This window comes from Crocodylus porosus, unplaced genomic scaffold (assembly GCF_001723895.1).
Source record: "Crocodylus porosus isolate Cpor-Errol unplaced genomic scaffold, CroPor_comp1, whole genome shotgun sequence".
Taxonomy (NCBI): Eukaryota; Metazoa; Chordata; order Crocodylia; family Crocodylidae; genus Crocodylus; species Crocodylus porosus.
Genome location: NW_017728886.1, coordinates 85,988,347 through 86,006,015, shown reverse-complemented (window position 1 = coordinate 86,006,015; position 17,669 = coordinate 85,988,347). Strand labels below are relative to the sequence as shown.

At 41.6% G+C, this 17,669-nt stretch overlaps 1 protein-coding gene across 2 annotated transcripts in view; it reads right to left on the bottom strand.

Moving 5' to 3' along the window:
- BMPER (BMP binding endothelial regulator) overlaps window positions 1-17,669 on the bottom strand; it is a 220,837-nt gene that overhangs the window by 183,416 nt on the left and 19,752 nt on the right. The window contains exons 2-3 of one of the 2 annotated variants that reach the window (XM_019538505.1): window positions 11,208-11,334; window positions 477-576 (exon numbers count right to left, since the gene is read on the bottom strand). Coding sequence is in view for 1 of the 2 variants with exons in the window: in XM_019538495.1 (XP_019394040.1) it covers window positions 477-576 (100 nt within the window). In the remaining variant the exon portion in view is untranslated. The remainder of the gene's footprint in view (window positions 1-476; window positions 577-11,207; window positions 11,335-17,669) is intronic. The other variant, XM_019538495.1, reaches the window with a different exon arrangement.

The window sequence follows — 17,669 nt, the reverse complement described above, 5'->3', positions numbered from 1 at the left end:
CAGACTGGGAATGCAGCAAGCCTGGATAATAAGGTATCTCCCTTTAGCAGTAAGCACAATTCATCCTCTGATGGAAAATTTAGCAGTTCTGCCAAACATTTGGAATCTGTTCCACTAAGTCTACTAAGCTTTTATTTCCATCGGATTCAGAGTTCTTAGGTTCACACTTGCATCCTTCCTTCTTGGAATAATAAGATTATAATTTCAAAAGAATAGAGTAATACTGCAATAATAAAATAGATAAAATAGATTTAAAGCTTCTGTGATAACTTGGAAACTAACACATTCAGATGTTCTATTTTGATTACATATCTCTTTATAACCTGTATGTTCTCTTCAAATCAATATCAGGCCTCGATTATATATTGTAAGCCACCACTGCAAAGCTTTTGATTTCACTCTACACCGAGCAAGCTAAATTAAAAGCCATGAGAAAATGAGAGAGAGAGAGAAAGAATAGATTAAGAGAACTGCACCTTTGCATCGCTCGCAGCAGGCTCCTCTCTGCTTAACAACTAGGGCACACTCCTTGGAAAGTGTTGGGCACTTCTCTCGTTTGCATGTCACTTCTTTATTCTAGACAAAAAAGGCAAAAGGTGTTAAAAGCAAAAGTAAACATTGATCTCTGTTTCTTGCCACTCAAAAGGCAAAATACAGAGTTAACAAGTCACAACTTCCTTGCTTGTGATTCAAAATAATTTTCTCTCCTTGTAGAAACAGACATTCTTCTTTATGGTAAACATAAAGCAGACGAGAGGAAGGGAGAGAATCATGACTTTCAAAGGACATCTAACCTAGATAAAGTGATGCCAAAGGAAATGTATTACTTTTTTGTGCAGTGCAAAAAAGATAATATTTGTATAAACTGTATTTCAGGCTAGGAGAATCCCTGGTCCAAGCCTTCCTTGTGGGAATAAAAATATTTGTGCACGATTGTACTACAGTTCTAAAGAGAACAGTAAATTAAAATGCAACAGTCTAATGCTCCAACCCAAATAATGGCAAAGTTAGTCTTGAATGGATTTAGTTTTTAAAAAAAAAGAAATCTAAATGCCATGTGAAGAGATATTAATGAAAAGTTTATGGCATAAGGATAGCTGTCTGATAATAGGCCCATTTCAACATGAAAGGCAGGAATGGATGGGCTTTCCTTATTATTCTGTTGTGGTTCTTTTGAATGTCTTTTACTGTAAGCCACCCGGAGCCTTCTTGGGAAGGATGGCATAAAAATCTAATGACTATATACATAAATAAAAACTTTAAGAGCATTGCCATTTGCTGTCATTTTTTAAATGGTAGGAGTTTAAACATACAAAATACTGTACTTGCATCATAATAAATTTAACAACATGCTCAACTGCTTTGATGAACAGATATGGGATCACATACATGATTCAATGATTTCCTGTATCTCTGTTTCGACATAGGTGCATTCACTTGTGATTGCAGCTTTATCTGAAGATCTCCCAGGAAAGAGATTTTTTTGTCTGTTGAGAATGAATCATAATGAAGGTTGCCTAACTGGGAGAGTTTTGGAAACAATAAAAATCCATCAAATGGGGGTGCATTTCAATAGGGCTATGAGGTTAATCATTGTTCACATGGTTGTCATATAAGCTATTTAATACAGAATTTGCAAAGCAAGAATTACAAGCAATGAATAATTCTTATTGAATAAGAAACAGATCCAAAAAAGCACTCCAGTGCCAAAAGTGAAACTTTCACAGAATTGAGACATCCGTGCAGTCCACAAAATCACTGCAAACAATTTAAACTCCTAAAAGACCAGAAGTGCCAATGCCCTGGCCAGTGAAACTGCATAGGTCATGAACATGTGTTTATTTCTAGAAGTAGCAATTTCTGAAAAAAATTCCACTGCTAGAAATCTTTCCAGCAGCAGTACAGGTGTTCAGCCTGCAGCCACCCCATCTTGCTGGGTCTCTGCATCTTCCCCAGACCAGGGAGAGTCTTCCCTGCGCCTTCCCCAGAACAAGGACCTCTGGTCTGGGGAACAGGTGGGGGCACTGTTTTCTGGCCTGCTCCTGGTCTTTGGAGCAGGGACAGACATTCAAAAACCCTGAGCCTGAATTGATTCAATCTTTTCATGTTAGTCTAACCTGGCCAGGCTGAACCAGTTTATAACCATGCAGATATCCCCTCTGGACAGCAGAAATGCAGGCACGTGCCTGCAGTGGCTCAGGCTGGAAGCTGGGAGGCACTAGAGCAGCCCTCCCTTCCCTTCCAAAATGCTGAGCTGAAGGGAGGCATGGCCAGGCCCTGGCAGGATGCTCTCCCCGCCCCTCGCTGCTCCTGACCAGCAGGGAGTTGCACAGCATTTAGTTACACAGCAGGGAGTTACACAGGGAGTAGTAACAGCATTTAGCACCCCATCAAACAAACAAAAGCCTCTCTCATTAGTTCAAGCTCTCCTTAAACAACTTTTTTCATGGAAAAAATGGAGGGACATTACCAGCTGACCTATTGATTAGCTCCAAAATGCCTGTCCTGTCCGCTTTACACAGACACCTCTCAGCATTAGCTAGCATACCACATACTGGCTAGTCTCTGCCATGGAAAAGGGGAGGGGGGGATCCCTGCTTGAGCAGGAAGTGGTAAGGTGGCTGGGGCAAGCAGAAGCAGACAGACACTGCTGTGCCTGCAGTCTCTACCAGAGCTTCAACTAGGGAGCAGAGGGCCAGCCCTGCTCTAAAGCAAACCTCCCCCCACCTCCCTCCCAGGGCTGCAAAGAACCTTGGATGCTGGACTGTGGTTTAAATTAAACCAGGAAGGGGTCTGGGACAGACATTGCATAGACCAATTTGTCCCAAATTAGTTAAGTCTGATACAAATTCAGCCAGGTTTATCTCAAACCAGTTTCAGCCATTTTCAAACTGGTTTATGTACACTGGACATCTGTTCTGTTACAGATTTAAACCGGTTTCTGATCACTTAAACCAATTTATGTATAATGTCTGTCCCTAGCCCAGGAGTGGAGTGGAGGGAGCAGCAATGCAAAGCCCTCAGCCCATTCCCCAAACTAGGCAGTCTCTGATGCTTTGCTCCCCTCCCATACCTGGAGGGAAGCAGCATACAGGTATTCATTCTTGTGAAAGAAAATCTCTTGCAGTGGAAGTATTCCAGGTGTCATTCTCCCAGATGGGACATGTTTCCTCAAGGTGAAATTGAACGAACACTTGTACATTTCTAGTTTCTACTGGGAGAACAGCAATTGTCACAATAGAAACATAATGCCTGTACATGGACTTAGATACCTGAAGTATTTCCCCTGCTGTTGCCCAAAACTCTCACCATCTCAACCAAACAGTTTAGTGTCTCTTTGACACTGACATTTGTTTCGGTATCACAAACCAGGAATCCCTTCAAACTCCAAGGGGCTCAATCTGGTAAGCATGCCTAAAACCCACATACAGCACTGAGTTTAGCACCCAGGGCAGCACAGACTGCCACTTCCCTCTAAAACACAGCCAGAAGAGGTAATGGTGATGTTACCTGCCTTTTTTCAAATAGCCTAGTTATTAAGGTTCTTGCTGGGAAATGAGAGACCTAGATTCAATATTATCTTCAGCCTGTGAAAGGTTCAAACCCATATCTCTCATCTTCCATACGAATGCCCTAAACACTAGATTACAGGTTAGGGTGCTGAGGGTAGGCAAGGGCACTCTTCACCTTCCTGCTGCTGCTGTGCCACTGTGCATAAAGAAATACAGGACTCACGGTCTGTACATTACACATAAACCAGTTTCATAGATTTCATAGACATTAGGGCTGGAAGGGACCTCGGGAGATCATCGAGTCCAGCCCCCTGCCCAAAGGGCAGGAAGTCAGCTGGGGTCATAGGATCCCAGCAAGATAAGCATCCAATTTACTCTTGAAGGTGTTCAATGTAGGTGCTTGAACCACCTCCGCTGGCAGACTGTTCCAGACCTTGGGGGCTCGGACAGTAAAGAAATTATTCCTTATGTCCAGCCTGAAACAGTCTTGCAGGAGTTTAAGTGATCAGAAACTGGTTGAAACCTGTAACAGAACAGATGTTCAGTCCACATAAACCAGTTTGAAAATGGTTGAAACCAGATTGCAATAAACCTGGTTGAATGTGGTATCAGACTTAACTGATTTGGCTCCAACCAGTTTATACAATATCTGTCCCAGACCCCTTGTTGGTTTAAGATAAACCAAACACCCTCAGCATCCTGGCATGCTCTCTGGGCTGGGCAGGGGTTTCTGCTTCACAGCAGGGCTGGCCCCTCCCTTCTGTTCCCAGGGCAGAGCTCCTCCAGCAGAGACTTGCAGTCACAGCAGGGTCTGCTGGATTCCCTGTGCCCCCCTTCCCTTCCCCTTTCACCACTTCCTGCTTAAGCAGGCAGCTCTTCCTCCCCTTTCCCACAGCATGGATCATAGCCAGCATGTGGTATGCTACCTAGTGCTGTATAAGGCTGTGGCAGAGACTGCAGATGCAGCAGGGTCTGTTGACTTCTCCCTGCCCTACCCAGTGGAGTACTGATGGGGGGTGGGGTAGTAGGGGGACCATGGCCCCTGGGTGCTGGCCTGGGGAGAGAGGGGGGCTCCAACCAGAGAGGCCAGGACACCTCCCACATTTTGTGTGTGGCCCACCCACCCACCTAGCAAGCTGTGGATTTCTTTTGCCATTCTGGCTGGAAATTCTGGCCGCTGCCCTTCCCCCTGCACCCAGTGTGCCACACTGCTAATTCTCCTACAGAAGTGCCATGGGGCAGGAAGCGGGGCCCTGCAGAGGCTGATTTGCCTAGGGATCCACAACCTGCTCAGATCATCTGGGGCGGCACAAATGCAGGTACTGGTCCCCAGGCGTTGGAGACTCACGGTATGCCACTGGTCCAACCCCTGCATTGCACTCAAGCAAGAAATCCCTCCCCTGTCTTCCTTCCCATCTCCCACAGCATGGACCCCAGCCCAACAGACCCTAGGCATGTGGTGTGCTAGCTAATGCCAAGAGGTGTGTGTCTCTCCAACTTCATTGGCACAGGCAGGCAGACAGAAAAGTGCTTTTGGAACTAATCAACAGGTAACCCTGGTAAACTGTTTAAGAGGAGTTGAAGTAATGGGAGAGAGCCTATTGTTTTGCTAATCGGGTGATAAAGACTCTTATCAGCTTCGGGCTACCTTGCTCTCCTGTCAGTTTGCTGCAGACAGTCTGACAAGCAGGGAGGGAGATTGAAGAGTTTCGTATCATTAACAGCACTCCCCACCCCACCTTGCCTCAGAGTGCTAGCAAGTGTCTGGGGGTAAACAACTCTCCCACCCCTTGAGCAGCCAGTGGGGAAAAGTCTGGGATGGTGCAGGCAAACCTCCCTAATGACAAAGTCCTGCCAGGGCCTGGCCATGCCCCCCTCAGCTCAACTCTACGCAAGACATCCTCAGTCCAGAGAGAATGTCTGTCCAGTTTCCAACTGGTTCAGCCTAGCCAGGTTAGACTAACCTGCCAAGGTTGAATCAATTCGGGCTCAGGCTTTTTGAATGTCTGCTTCTAGCCATGGGGGAAGAGAGAGTAAGAAAGAGGGAACCTGACTCAGTAGCCAAATGATGTGGTTACTAGCCTTAGAGAACTGAGCTCTGAGTTCAGATCCCTGTTTGTGGCCTTATTTCAGGTATATTATATACACAGGAGTATATATATACACAGGCAGTCCTCAACTTAAGAATTTCGAGTTACAATGCATGTGTGTAATGTGTTCTATCTGAGAAATCTCATTTTAAAAGTGGGCAGCCACTTTCTGCACAGACTAAAATTTCCTGAGGGTCTTAAAATGTGTTCCTATGAACTGCACATTTCAGTACTCTTGTTGCAAAGTGGCAGAGGGATGGATAGCTGTGGAGAAGTCCGTACCCCCAAGGAAACATAACCTTCCAGATGCAAATGTTGAAAAGCATTTCTAGCAAATACCTACCTACCCACCCATCCAGCCTTAGGAGGAGGCTGTTGTACTTTACCTCTTGCTCCAAAAACACTCCAAAATTATTAAACTGCCCAACAGAATAAAATGATTCCATAATTATTCTGGCACCTTCTTAAAAGAAGTGACCAAGGTGAAGGATGGTGCAGAATATATTAACAAGAACTAATGAAGGAATGCACAGAACCCTTAACCAAATTAATAGCATCTTCTAACCCATCAACTTTTGCCTGTGATGTCAACCACTCTGATTAACCTCAGATTTTGCTCAGGGTAGAAAACACACACACTTCTTTTCAAAGTAAAGTTTTGCTTCTTGAAATTCCTGTCTTAAAATTCTTCAGAAGTGAGCTCCACCTATAATTACAAGTGTAGTTCATTAAGTGACACAGATAGCCGTTTACCAGATGTTAGCATCCACCTCGGTAGATCCTGTGACTTAATTAGAGACCAAAAAATTAAAGGGGTAGAAAAAATGTAAATCATAAAACTAAGAGGCTCTGCACTTCATTCCTTTACATTTGCTTCCTGTGGCCATACTCAAACTGCTTGTAAAAAACTAATCTATATGACACTTAAACTAAAGCCTCTTAAATTTTAAAAATCCCACAACTTCATTCTTCTCACAGTTATCACCTGGTATGATGGAGAATATAAAGATTTTGACTCTTACCAGTCTAAATTTAAAAACAACCTTTCTGAAGCCAATGTGAAACCAATCAACAGCAATCAGGCCCTAAAGTTGTCAGCAGACATGCGGTTTTAGTCACAAAATAACAATATAAAACTGACAGGCCAGATTCACTGTGAGTCTCTCACTGTTTTGCAGCCATGCAAGTGTGGCAAAGCTGCTATAAATCTGGTTTAACTTCCCAGTTAAATGAGCATATGTTAGCTTGGCCAAATTGGTGCAAAGTAGCCAGAATGCATTAGTGAAACTGGTTCTTGATCAGTACATAAGATAACAGATGTAACACCACTGACCCAGAAACCCTTGGCAACAGTGTCTGCTGCCTGGGAACCCTGAGACAAATCTGAGGTCCCTATTTTAAATGATTTAGGCAACATTTTGTTTTGTTTAATGGGAATTTGCCAAAAAATAAAGCCTCATCATTCTCATTCCCATATGAAAATGCAATGCCAGAGTTTGAAGTGAAGAAAATCTTTGCAATGCTGCAATGTATCCCTGGAAAGTTTCTTTTTTAATTGCTCCATTAATGGAAGTGAGGAGGAGAGGATTTGTTCTCAGATATGTTAGTCTAACCTGCCTAGGTTGAATCAGTTTGCAACTGCACAGACATTTCCTCTGGACTGAGGAAGTGCAGGCGCATGCCTGTGGTGGCTCAGGCTAGAATCTGGGGGGGTGCTAGAGCAGCCCTCCCTTCCCTTCCACAGCTCTGAGTTGAGGGGGGGCATGGCCAGACCCCAGCAGGACCTTTGATTAGGGAGGGGTTTAAACCCACACCCTGCCTGCAGTCCCAGGCTGTTCCCCACTTGCTGCTCAAGGGAAGGGAGTGTTGCCAGACTGCAGCCCCTGGCTAGCACTCTGAGGCAAAGGGGGAGTGGGGTGCAGTGTATGCATCTCTTGATGATACTGAGCTTTTCAGTCTCCCCCGCTCCCTGCTTCTTCATATTGTCTTCAAACCTCACAGGTGAGGGAGACAGCAAGGGTCTGATAACTCCGTGTTTATCAGCCTATCAACAGACCAAAACCTTTCTCATTAGTTCAAGCACTTCTTAAACAGCTTTTTCCAAGGAAGCAATGGAGGGACATTACCAGCTGATCTGTTAATTAGCTCCAAAAGCCCTAAGCAGACGCTGTCCTGTCTATCCCAGTGAATTGGACACACACACACACACACACACACACACACACACACACACTGACACCTCTCAGTGTTAGCTAGCAAACCACATGCCTAGGGTCCGTGGGGCTGAGGTCTGTGGGAGAGGGGAGGGAGGGAAGGGGGACAACCCTGCTTAAGCAGTGAGCAACAAGCAGCGAGGGGGCAGACGGGGCAGAGGGAAGCCAGGTAGACCCTGCTATGCTTACAGTCTCTGCCGGAGCTCTGGCTAGGAAGCAGAGTGGCGGAGCCAGCCCTGTTCTCTGGAGCAGACAGCACAGCCTAGCCCAGCCCAGCATCTGGGAAGCTGGGAGACTCTAGTTTAACTTAAACCAGGAGGGGGTCTGGCACAGACATTGCATAAACTAGTTTGACCCAAATCAGTTAAGTCTGACAGTACATTCAGCCAGGTTTATCTTAAACCAGTTTCAGACATTTTGAAACTGGTTTATGTGCACTGAACTTATGTTCTGTTACAGGTTTAAACCAGTTTCTCATCACTTAAACTGGTTTATGTGTAATGTTTGTCCCTAGGCAAAAGGGTAACCCCAATATGGAATTCTACCTGGTCATTTTTCTAAATTCCTCTTTAGGAGTAGTACATGCTATTTCAGCTTTTATGTCAAGATTTTTCAGTTCACAGAGAAGAGCAAAGCAACATAGACATCAAAATACTATGAGACAAAACCATGTCAAATTTATCTGAGGCATTATTATTCTTAATAACGACAATAATATACCATACTGTTGGCCACATGAAGCAAAATAAAAAACTATTCCTCACAGGTTAAAACAGACAAGGTCAACAAAGGGAGGGAGATAGGATGGTCCATTTATTATATCTACCTTACAAACCGATAAACAGAGACAAAAAATGATTCAGGGTCTGAGCCAAAAAAGGAAGTAGGTGGCAAAATGGGAACTTAGGCAGAATTTAGGAACCTAAGTCCACATGGAAATGCTGAAAGCTTCTATATAGCAGCACCTAGCCCTGGAAGCAACTAAAATCCCCACTCACCCTGGTTTTTTATCTCAAAATTACCCAGGTGCATAAAATTTTGTTTCTAGACATGAACAGAAATGGTGTGGTCTTTACAGAGCTGAGCACTAAGCCCAAACAGGATCCAGATATTTAGCATTTCCCTGCAATAAGTTCTCAAGTATCTAAACCTTCATTTATGAAAAAGGCAACATTTTAAAATCAAATTGTAACTCTTGGTATTGTATAACAAACATCCCTTTGAAAGCTTTGAAAATAACACAACACTGCATCTCTATTCTTAAATTTGATAGAATAGTTATTGTAACTTGTTAGTATTGTATATTCTTTTTAAAACTATTTAATACAGTGTTGCATCATTACTCTTCATTTTGATACAATAACTTGTAACTGTTTCACTTATCTAGTGAATTCTGCTCTCCTAACTCCTTCTGCAGGTGCTTTCCAAAGGAATTCACAAATAGACACGGGTGCTTCCCTGCAGTCCTGAGACATCTGAGCTCTGAAGAAAAACAAGGTGTGAGACCTGCCTCTCTCCTCTACATTGCTCTAAGCAGCTCCCATGAGATGGAGGTGTGAATGTTATTGCGACATGCCTAATCTCCCCTGGCACTGTGCAGGTAACTGAGGTGCTGGGGTTCTAGATTTCACTACTGGGACCAGAGGCCTACAAGTAGGATACAGTTAGGATTTAGAATGGTCTTGATAAACTGGAGAAATGGTCTGAAATTAATTGAATTAAATTTAAATCAGGACAAATGCAAAGCCCTGTGCTTAGAACAGGAAAATTGCATGAACAAATATAGATTGAGGAACAAGTGGCTAGGCTAGCATACTGCAGAAAAGGATCTGGGGTTTACAGTGGGCCATAACCTGAATATTAGCCAACAGTGTGCTTTTGTTGCCAAATGGGCAAACAACATACTGGGTTATATTAACAGGAATGTCACTTGCAAAACAAAGGAAGTGATTCTTCCCTTCTATTTAACAGTTGTAAGACCTCACCTGGAGTACTGTGTCCAGTTTTGGACCTTCACTTCAAAAGATGTGGGCAAATTAGAAAGAGTCCAACAGAGAGAGACAAAAAGGATTAGAGGCCTGAGAAACATGAGGAAAGGCTGAGTGGACCAGGGTTATTCAGTCTGGAGAAGAGACAACTGTGGGGAATCTGATAACAATTTTCAAGTACCTGAAGATTGGTTATATAGAGAATGGAAACAGACGGTTTTCTATAGTTAAGTACAGATAGTCAAAAAGCCTGAGGCTGAATAGATTCAACCTTCACAGGTTAGTCTAAGCTGCCTAAATTGAACCAATAAGCAAGTGAACAGTCATTTGCTTTTGATTCCAAAAATGCAGCCACATGCCTAGAGTGGCCCAGGCCAGAAGTTGAGGACCACTAGAATATGGAAAGTTTGGACCAAGGCTAGCTCGCCCACCCTGTGAGGAGGGTTTGTGGGTAGAGGTGCTAAGCACACTAGGAGACTGTGAGTTAACTTGAATTTGGTGGAGATCTGGGACAGAAGTTCAATAAGCCAATTAAACTTAAATCAGTTCAGTCTGATACTACATCCATCCAGGTTTACCTTAAACTAGTTTTGGCCATTTTGAAAGTAGCTTATGTGCACTGAACTTCTATTTTGTTACAGATTTGAACCAGTTTCCGATCACTTATACCAGTTTATGTGTAATTTCTGTCCCTACCCTATGGACACAAAAAACAGAACAAGGAGCAACAATTTTGAATTGCAGCAAGGAATATTTATGTTGGATAAACCTCTCTCATTCTGGTGGTGTTTAAGCATTGGAACAGGCTACTCAGAGGGGTTGTGGAATCTCCATCTTCTGAAGTTTTTAAGAGCAAGTTAGACAGGCAGTTGACAGATGGTTTAGTCAGGGATGATCCTGCCTTAACAATGGGGTTGCATTAGATGACCTCCTGTGTTCCTTCCAACCCACATATTCTATGTGTACTTAGAAGGCATGGCAATGCTTAGAGTTGCATCACCTAAGTCTCATTCTCAGTCATACCCCAAGAGGTTTGCTCAAAGTTAGACAGGAGATGTATTGCAGATCTCCTGAAAACAATATGTTAACAACAAAGTCACCCTTGCTTCCTGTATTAACAGGCATAATTCCACTCAAGTTCATAGAGCTGTATTTGATTCTTTGAAGACTGATTTTTCCTTTAAAGTACCTATGAATATACTGCTGGTTCCTTCTAGAAGGTACACCTTGGGAAATCTCAGGGCCAGAAAAACTCAATACGGTGGAAGAAGTTAGTATTTTGCAGTTCATATACAGTGCAGTAGATAAAGCTGGTAAATCATTGTTTAATCTGTTGTAGTCTAGTGTTACAATGCAGATATTCTATGGTCTATGGTTTGCAGGAGTAAGAAGATAAAACATTACCAAACAAGGAGCAATTGTTGGGGTTTTTTTACATCTTCTTCCAAACCATTGCTTTTAACATGGACCATCAGTCTGCTTTTTTAAAATTTCCTTTCTTCCTCTTCACTCAATTTTCAGAGATGGAGTGCTGCATAGGAGCAATCGAGTCAAATACACTTTAATAAATAGCATGTGCTTTGCTTCCAAATAAAGTCCCACCTAGTTATCATAACATTTCATTACTTGTCCCAACCACACATTTAAGGAGCTGTTAACCAGCAGCATGAAAGAAAGCTGTATTACCAAATCTCCATCTGTGTTTTCAGTGTTTCAGAAGTTGCTGAAAGTTTTCAGATTCTTTGATATTGCTGTTCTTAAGAGAGAACCTCTTATACAGCAATATTCAGAAGCCAGTAGTTATAGGAAGGTGGGAGGTTTTTTTTCCTTTTTTCTTTTTGTTAAAAGGACATGCACTCTGGCACCAAGAAGTACAAAAGAGACACATGGCTCATAAATACATAAACCATTTGCTAAATCGGAAACCTGGGAGTCAGTCAAAATGCATTAATGGGATCCCAAGATTCACAATAAATAACTTATAATTATAATGCTGCAGAATTGTTATTTTAAACAGATGGTTTATAGATTCACATCTGGGATTTTTTTTATTTAGTACTCACACAAAAAGGATAAAATATAGTTAGACCCCTGCTAAGCTTTTTTTTATTAGTGCTAGAAAAAATAATGAACAACACTGTCCCATCTAATGTAACTATCTTGTGGCTATTCAGCAAAGACATGTAAGTTTCATGCCTGGGTTCCCAGCCTCATATAGAAATTAGAACTTAGGGAAATGTTAGAGTCACATTCATGTTTTATCCTATTTCAGTTGAAGAATTATATCTTTAAATACGTTGATCTGAATGTATTATTTGGAGCCCACTTTTTCACCTCTCCCAGATTTGCTAGTGAAGTTCTCATCTTTAAAGACAGTGCAGAGGTGATGTCAATTAATGTATTAAAAAAGCTGATGAAAGGCAATTTTGACATTAGAATGTCACACACCCCTTTCCAGAGCCTCTTCTTAGCTTGTTCAATATATTAATTTATAGTTTTACCTTCCATTAGAAAACTCTGTGTATAATACCCTATTCAAGTGATAATATACATCCAGGGCAACAGTCTGAAGCTCATATAGTACAGTAAAATAAAATACCAACATAAAAAGAAACAAGAAAAAATTGAATGTTTAGCTGAGACTTTGCACAGGACTCATGCCAAACCACAGTTTAAACAGCAGCCAATTTTCTACAGGATTCTCTGTTGGGTCTCTGTTGTTTCACACATCATCCACTAGGAGGTTCTGTCTTTATCCTGGATTTGGCTAAGAAATGTAAAAGATCAGGAAACTTCACTTTTGGGGTTTCAATCTGAGTGACCCAGATTACAAATTACTATATTCTGAGCCTATTGTTTTACTATTAGCTGCAGGGATAGACTTGACTGTAAAGTTCATGCAGATGCTAATCCTCAAAGGGAAGTTTCCACTGTGAAATTATACTTGGAAATTTTTTATTAATAGTTTTTTTTGGAAGTTACACTATAGTATCCTAATATCCTGTAAAGCTTAACTATTCACAACATGCCTCTTCATTGAGCACAATCAATATTACCTAAATTTTAATCAAAATAAAATGTATGCACATAGAAAGAAGGAAAGAAACATAAATGGCAAGAGAAAGTTAATGATAAGGTAGCACTGTGCACTGAAATCAAGGGCCCCATTTTGCACATACTTCCTATCAGGCACCATTTAGGGTACTCCCACTATTGCATTTGTTAGATACGCTCTTTACCTTCAGGCAATAATTTCAATGGGATTATAACAGAGTATCAAGTTAAGGATATATTTACAGTTTTACAATACTAGGTGTGCCCAAGTGCATACAGCCATTCTCCCCAATGATGCCGCACATGCTACTGACAGCCCTCAGACAGGAAAGAAAAACATCTGTGAAAAACTTCGTATGAAATTTCCACAAAGGTCTGTGTGACTGGGTGCTTCTGCAAATCCCACCTTGATCTCCTTGCACTATGAATTGATACTTAGTATTCACTGTTTAGTCCTGTAACCACAATTAGCAACGGTCATACAAACAGGAAGTCCCCTCTTAGTTCAGTTGTACTAGCTGGAGTTCAGTTGGACTAGTTTCTTGGCATGAGTTAGGATTAGAGAGAAGGCTCTGAAGGTGTTGGGGTAGGATAAAGTACTGACAAAAGAAATGTCAAGAGAAAATTCTCACTGCTGACCAAGTAAAGTAACTTTTACCGTTTCCCCTCAAATATCCCTCTAATTCTATTTAGTAAATAAGAACTCAAAATAAAAATGTTTTGTTTTAACATATAAAAAGGCTGGTTTGGTGCACATTGGAAAACACTTCCCTGTGAAACAATGACATTTTTTTCTGCAAAAAATTGCAACATTAAGAAATATGCTTACCTTTATGCACACATGGGGTCCAATTAACTTTAAGGTATGTCCTTAACTTTGATGCCACTACTCACATAAGTAGCGCATATGCCTAAATGTTTGCAGGGAACAGATGATAATATTTCTTCCTGAATCATAAATGTTGATTCAATTCTTGCACAAAGAGTGGTCTCTCTCTCATATGAGACTAGACCCACATTGACTGCACACAAGATACAATAGTTTCTCCCTATCTTCTTTATTTTCATTATTGAGATTCATACGCCCGCAGTGCCCAAATCAAATAGACCCTCCTGACACTGAGAAGAGCTAGTGATACAATTCTCTGTAATGGCATCCTGCCAATAACAGCTCCCTTCAGAATTTCAGTTCTCCTCCCAAGGAAGCACAATTAAAAACAACAGGCCAAGTTTGCTGAAAGATGACACCAAATTTCACTTGCAAATGTGTCCTCCCCACCACAACCAGAAACACGTTAGTACCTACAAGCAGCTTAGTGCTCAACATGCACAACTCCCCTAGACCAATCTTTTTTTTTTTTCCCGCAGTGTGCCTGATGATGTTACCCAGCTTGAGGAAACTGACCCCTGTGGTCAGTTGCAGTCCTGATTTTCCTTGACAGCTTTCCAGTGTCTTGCTACTGCAGGATAAGGAGAAACTTTGCTGTTGCTGTTGCTGTTGTTGTTGTTGTTACTATAGGTGCTGGAGAGCAAGTTCCCATTCTGCTAAGTACCATACAAAGAGCAGCTCCCAAGGAGTCTGCCGTCAATGATACACAGAAGAGACAGAGGTAAAATGATTTGCCTTGAGTCACACAAAAAGTCAGTAACAGAAACAGAAATAAAACCCAGATCTCTGGGCTAGGGATAGACATTCAAAAAGCCTGAGCTTGAACTGATTCAATCTTTGCAGGTTAGTCTAATCTGGCTAGGCTAAATCACTTTGTAACTGTACAGACATCCCAAACATGCAGGCACATGTCTGCAGTGACTCAGGTTAGAAGCCAAAGGCCACTAAAGCAGCCCTCCCTTCCATTCCACAGAGCTGAGCTAAATACGGTATGGCCAGGCCCCAGCAGGATTAGGGAGGGGTTGTCCCCCTCTTTGATAACAGAGCATTTATCAGCTCTGTTATCAGCATTTATCACCCCATCAGAAAACAAACAGACTCTCTCATTAGTTCACGCTCTTTTTAACCAAATGAACTCCTGATTAGCTCCAAAAAGCCCTAAACTGACACTGCTGTCTGTCCCAGCACAGACCATAGCCAGCATGTGGTCTGTTAGCAAATGCTGAGGTATCTGTGTAAGGCAGAGGGGACAGGGGATCCCTGCTTAGCAGGGAGTGATGAGAGGAGGGGGAAAGGAGGAATAAGCCAGTCAGATGGTGCTCTACCTGCATATCTCTGCCACAGCTGCAGCCGGGAAGCAGAGGGGAGGGCCATCCCTGCTGTGGAGCAGAGAGCCCCACCCAGCCCAGACAGCATACTGGGATGCTGTGGGAGCCTGGTTTAACTTAAGTCAGCAAGGGGTTTGGGACAGACATTGCATAAACCGGTTTGAGCCAAATCAGTTAAGTCTGATACTACATTCAACCAGGTTTATCTCAAACTGGTTTCAGCCATTTTCAAAATGGTTTATGTGCACTGAGCATCTGTTCTGCTACACGTTTAAACCAGTTTCTGATCAATTAAACCAGTTTGTGTGTAATGTCTGTCCCTAGCCCTGATGGCCTGGCTAGCAACAAACAAGACCCTAACACTTCTCCCTTAAGCTTTTAAATGTATTTGAGCATTTTTACACATGCTGGGGGCTGTGTGCAGGAAGGAACTTTAATTAGTGAGTCATGCTAATTAAGAGCACCTGAGTGTCAGGTGTATCAGAGTCCACCATGCTGAAAAATGTTGGTAAGGTACTTTGAACTAATGCTTAAGCAAGCGTTAGTTCAAAGTGTCCCACCTCCATTTTTCAGCATAGGGAGGATGATACATATGATGCTAGAGTGCTAGAGCGCATTGATTTCTGTGCTCTGCTCTGACATGCTGGATTTCCAGCACATGGGAGCTGGCTCCCTGCAAGTCTATAGGAGCCCTTTGAGATCAGGATTTGGCTCAATACAATCAAAGACCAAGCTCTTTACCATTCATAAGAAAAATGATTCCTGTCACTAAAAGATATGATCTCAGGCTTCTAATACAAACATAACAGCATATTCAGTAACACAAAAGATTACACATAAACCGAGGCAGCAGACCAGACTCTAGGGATGAAGTCACGGTCCTTGTGGGAAGCAGACCTTTAAACGTCTTTATTTGTTTGCATTTATAAAATTCTCAGCTACAAGTTTCCTTGAATATAATTTTTGTGTATGTATAAATGTTTCATAGCTCTATTTAAACCTGTGACTTATAAAGAACTTTATAAAATATGGAATAGCTGTTAACCAATGCTCAATCCTGTGCAACTGAGCAGTCAGTGAGACAAATAGAACTTATGTCAAACAGGATATTTCTCATTTTAAATTTAAGCTAGCAAATATAGAATATTGTACTTTCCCATCTTACTTTCTTTTGGACTGCAGTGCTTGACTATCCTGATTTCTCTAAAACTATCATTGTTTCAGGCAGAAAGTGTGTATGTATAGCACAAAACATGGCTGGCTGAACTAAAATTGCTTTGAAATTAATTTACAAAAAATTATGGCAAACCTTACTGTAGGCATGCTTAACCCTTCCTTAAAATAATCTTTGATATTTGCATCAATAAATTACCAAACTAAACAAAATTAAGCAAAGATTAAACTGCTTGCTTTATTCAATCTTTTCAAAGCAATCATAAGGCAATATAAGTGCTCAAATTCACACCATGCCGAAGTCTCATTTCCATTCTATCTTTGAATTTTTCTATTAATTCAGAAGCATCAGCAGAGACCTTTAACAACTCTCTTCTGTGTTCTCTTTCTCTGCTTCATCTTGATTCCACTGTCAATGTTCTGTAAATATCTTTGATCTGTCAGTTAAAGTACAATCCTGAAAATATGGAAGACTTTGAGATATGTATGAACATCTGAGTCCTTAAATTAAAGGTTCCCATTTTACGATGACGCTTCCAGGTATAGACATTACATTTCTTTGGGTATAAGTGATTGGAAACCAGTCTATACTTGTAACAGAAGAGAAGTTCGGCACACATAGACTGGTTTAAAAATGGTGGAACCCAAACTAAGATTCTCCACCCCCCACCTCCACAACCACCAAAAGGCTAATGTGCATTCTGTTCACTATCAGTCTAAACTATGCCACTTATAAAAAACCATGTAACTTAAATCGAACCTGCCTTGGGCTTTTTGAATGTCTGTACCTAGCCTCAACTCCAGTTTAATGTTCCTATATCAAGTGGGTAGCCCCTCATTTGTCTTTTGCTCTTGTGATTTGTGTGGCTTTACTGGACATTTATTTAAAATAGTTATGTTAAACAAAGCTTTCATAAGAACTGTTTGATCTTATTTTAATGAACCAAATATATTGTCCAAACAATGACTTACCAGTCATTGTATCCAAAGGCACTCTGTATTGCTTTTAATACCTGAGGTCTGCTTAGTCAGTCTTTACACTGGAGATTTAGATAGCAGCAAGTATTCCCTTTTGGGGCTTTTAGAAGGACTGAGCTTGTAGTAAAAACCCTGAACAAAGCAGCCCTTGAAGCCATATAGTTTTTAAATGGTTTACAAAGCCCATTGGGCCTCCTAGCTTATTTTGCAACAAGTCATATCCCATGAAGAAATTCACTTCTGTACAACACAAAAACAGAGTTAGATTAAAGAAAAAGAAAGAAAAAAGCAAGACCCCCTGCTGATCTGTCTGGCCAGAATCATGTCTTTTACTGCCCATATCCTCCAAAGAAACGATGTTCTGATGATATATGACCCTAATATATCATGAAATGACAGTGTTCTCATGATAGTGTATCCTTAAAAACATGATGCATGCCAGAA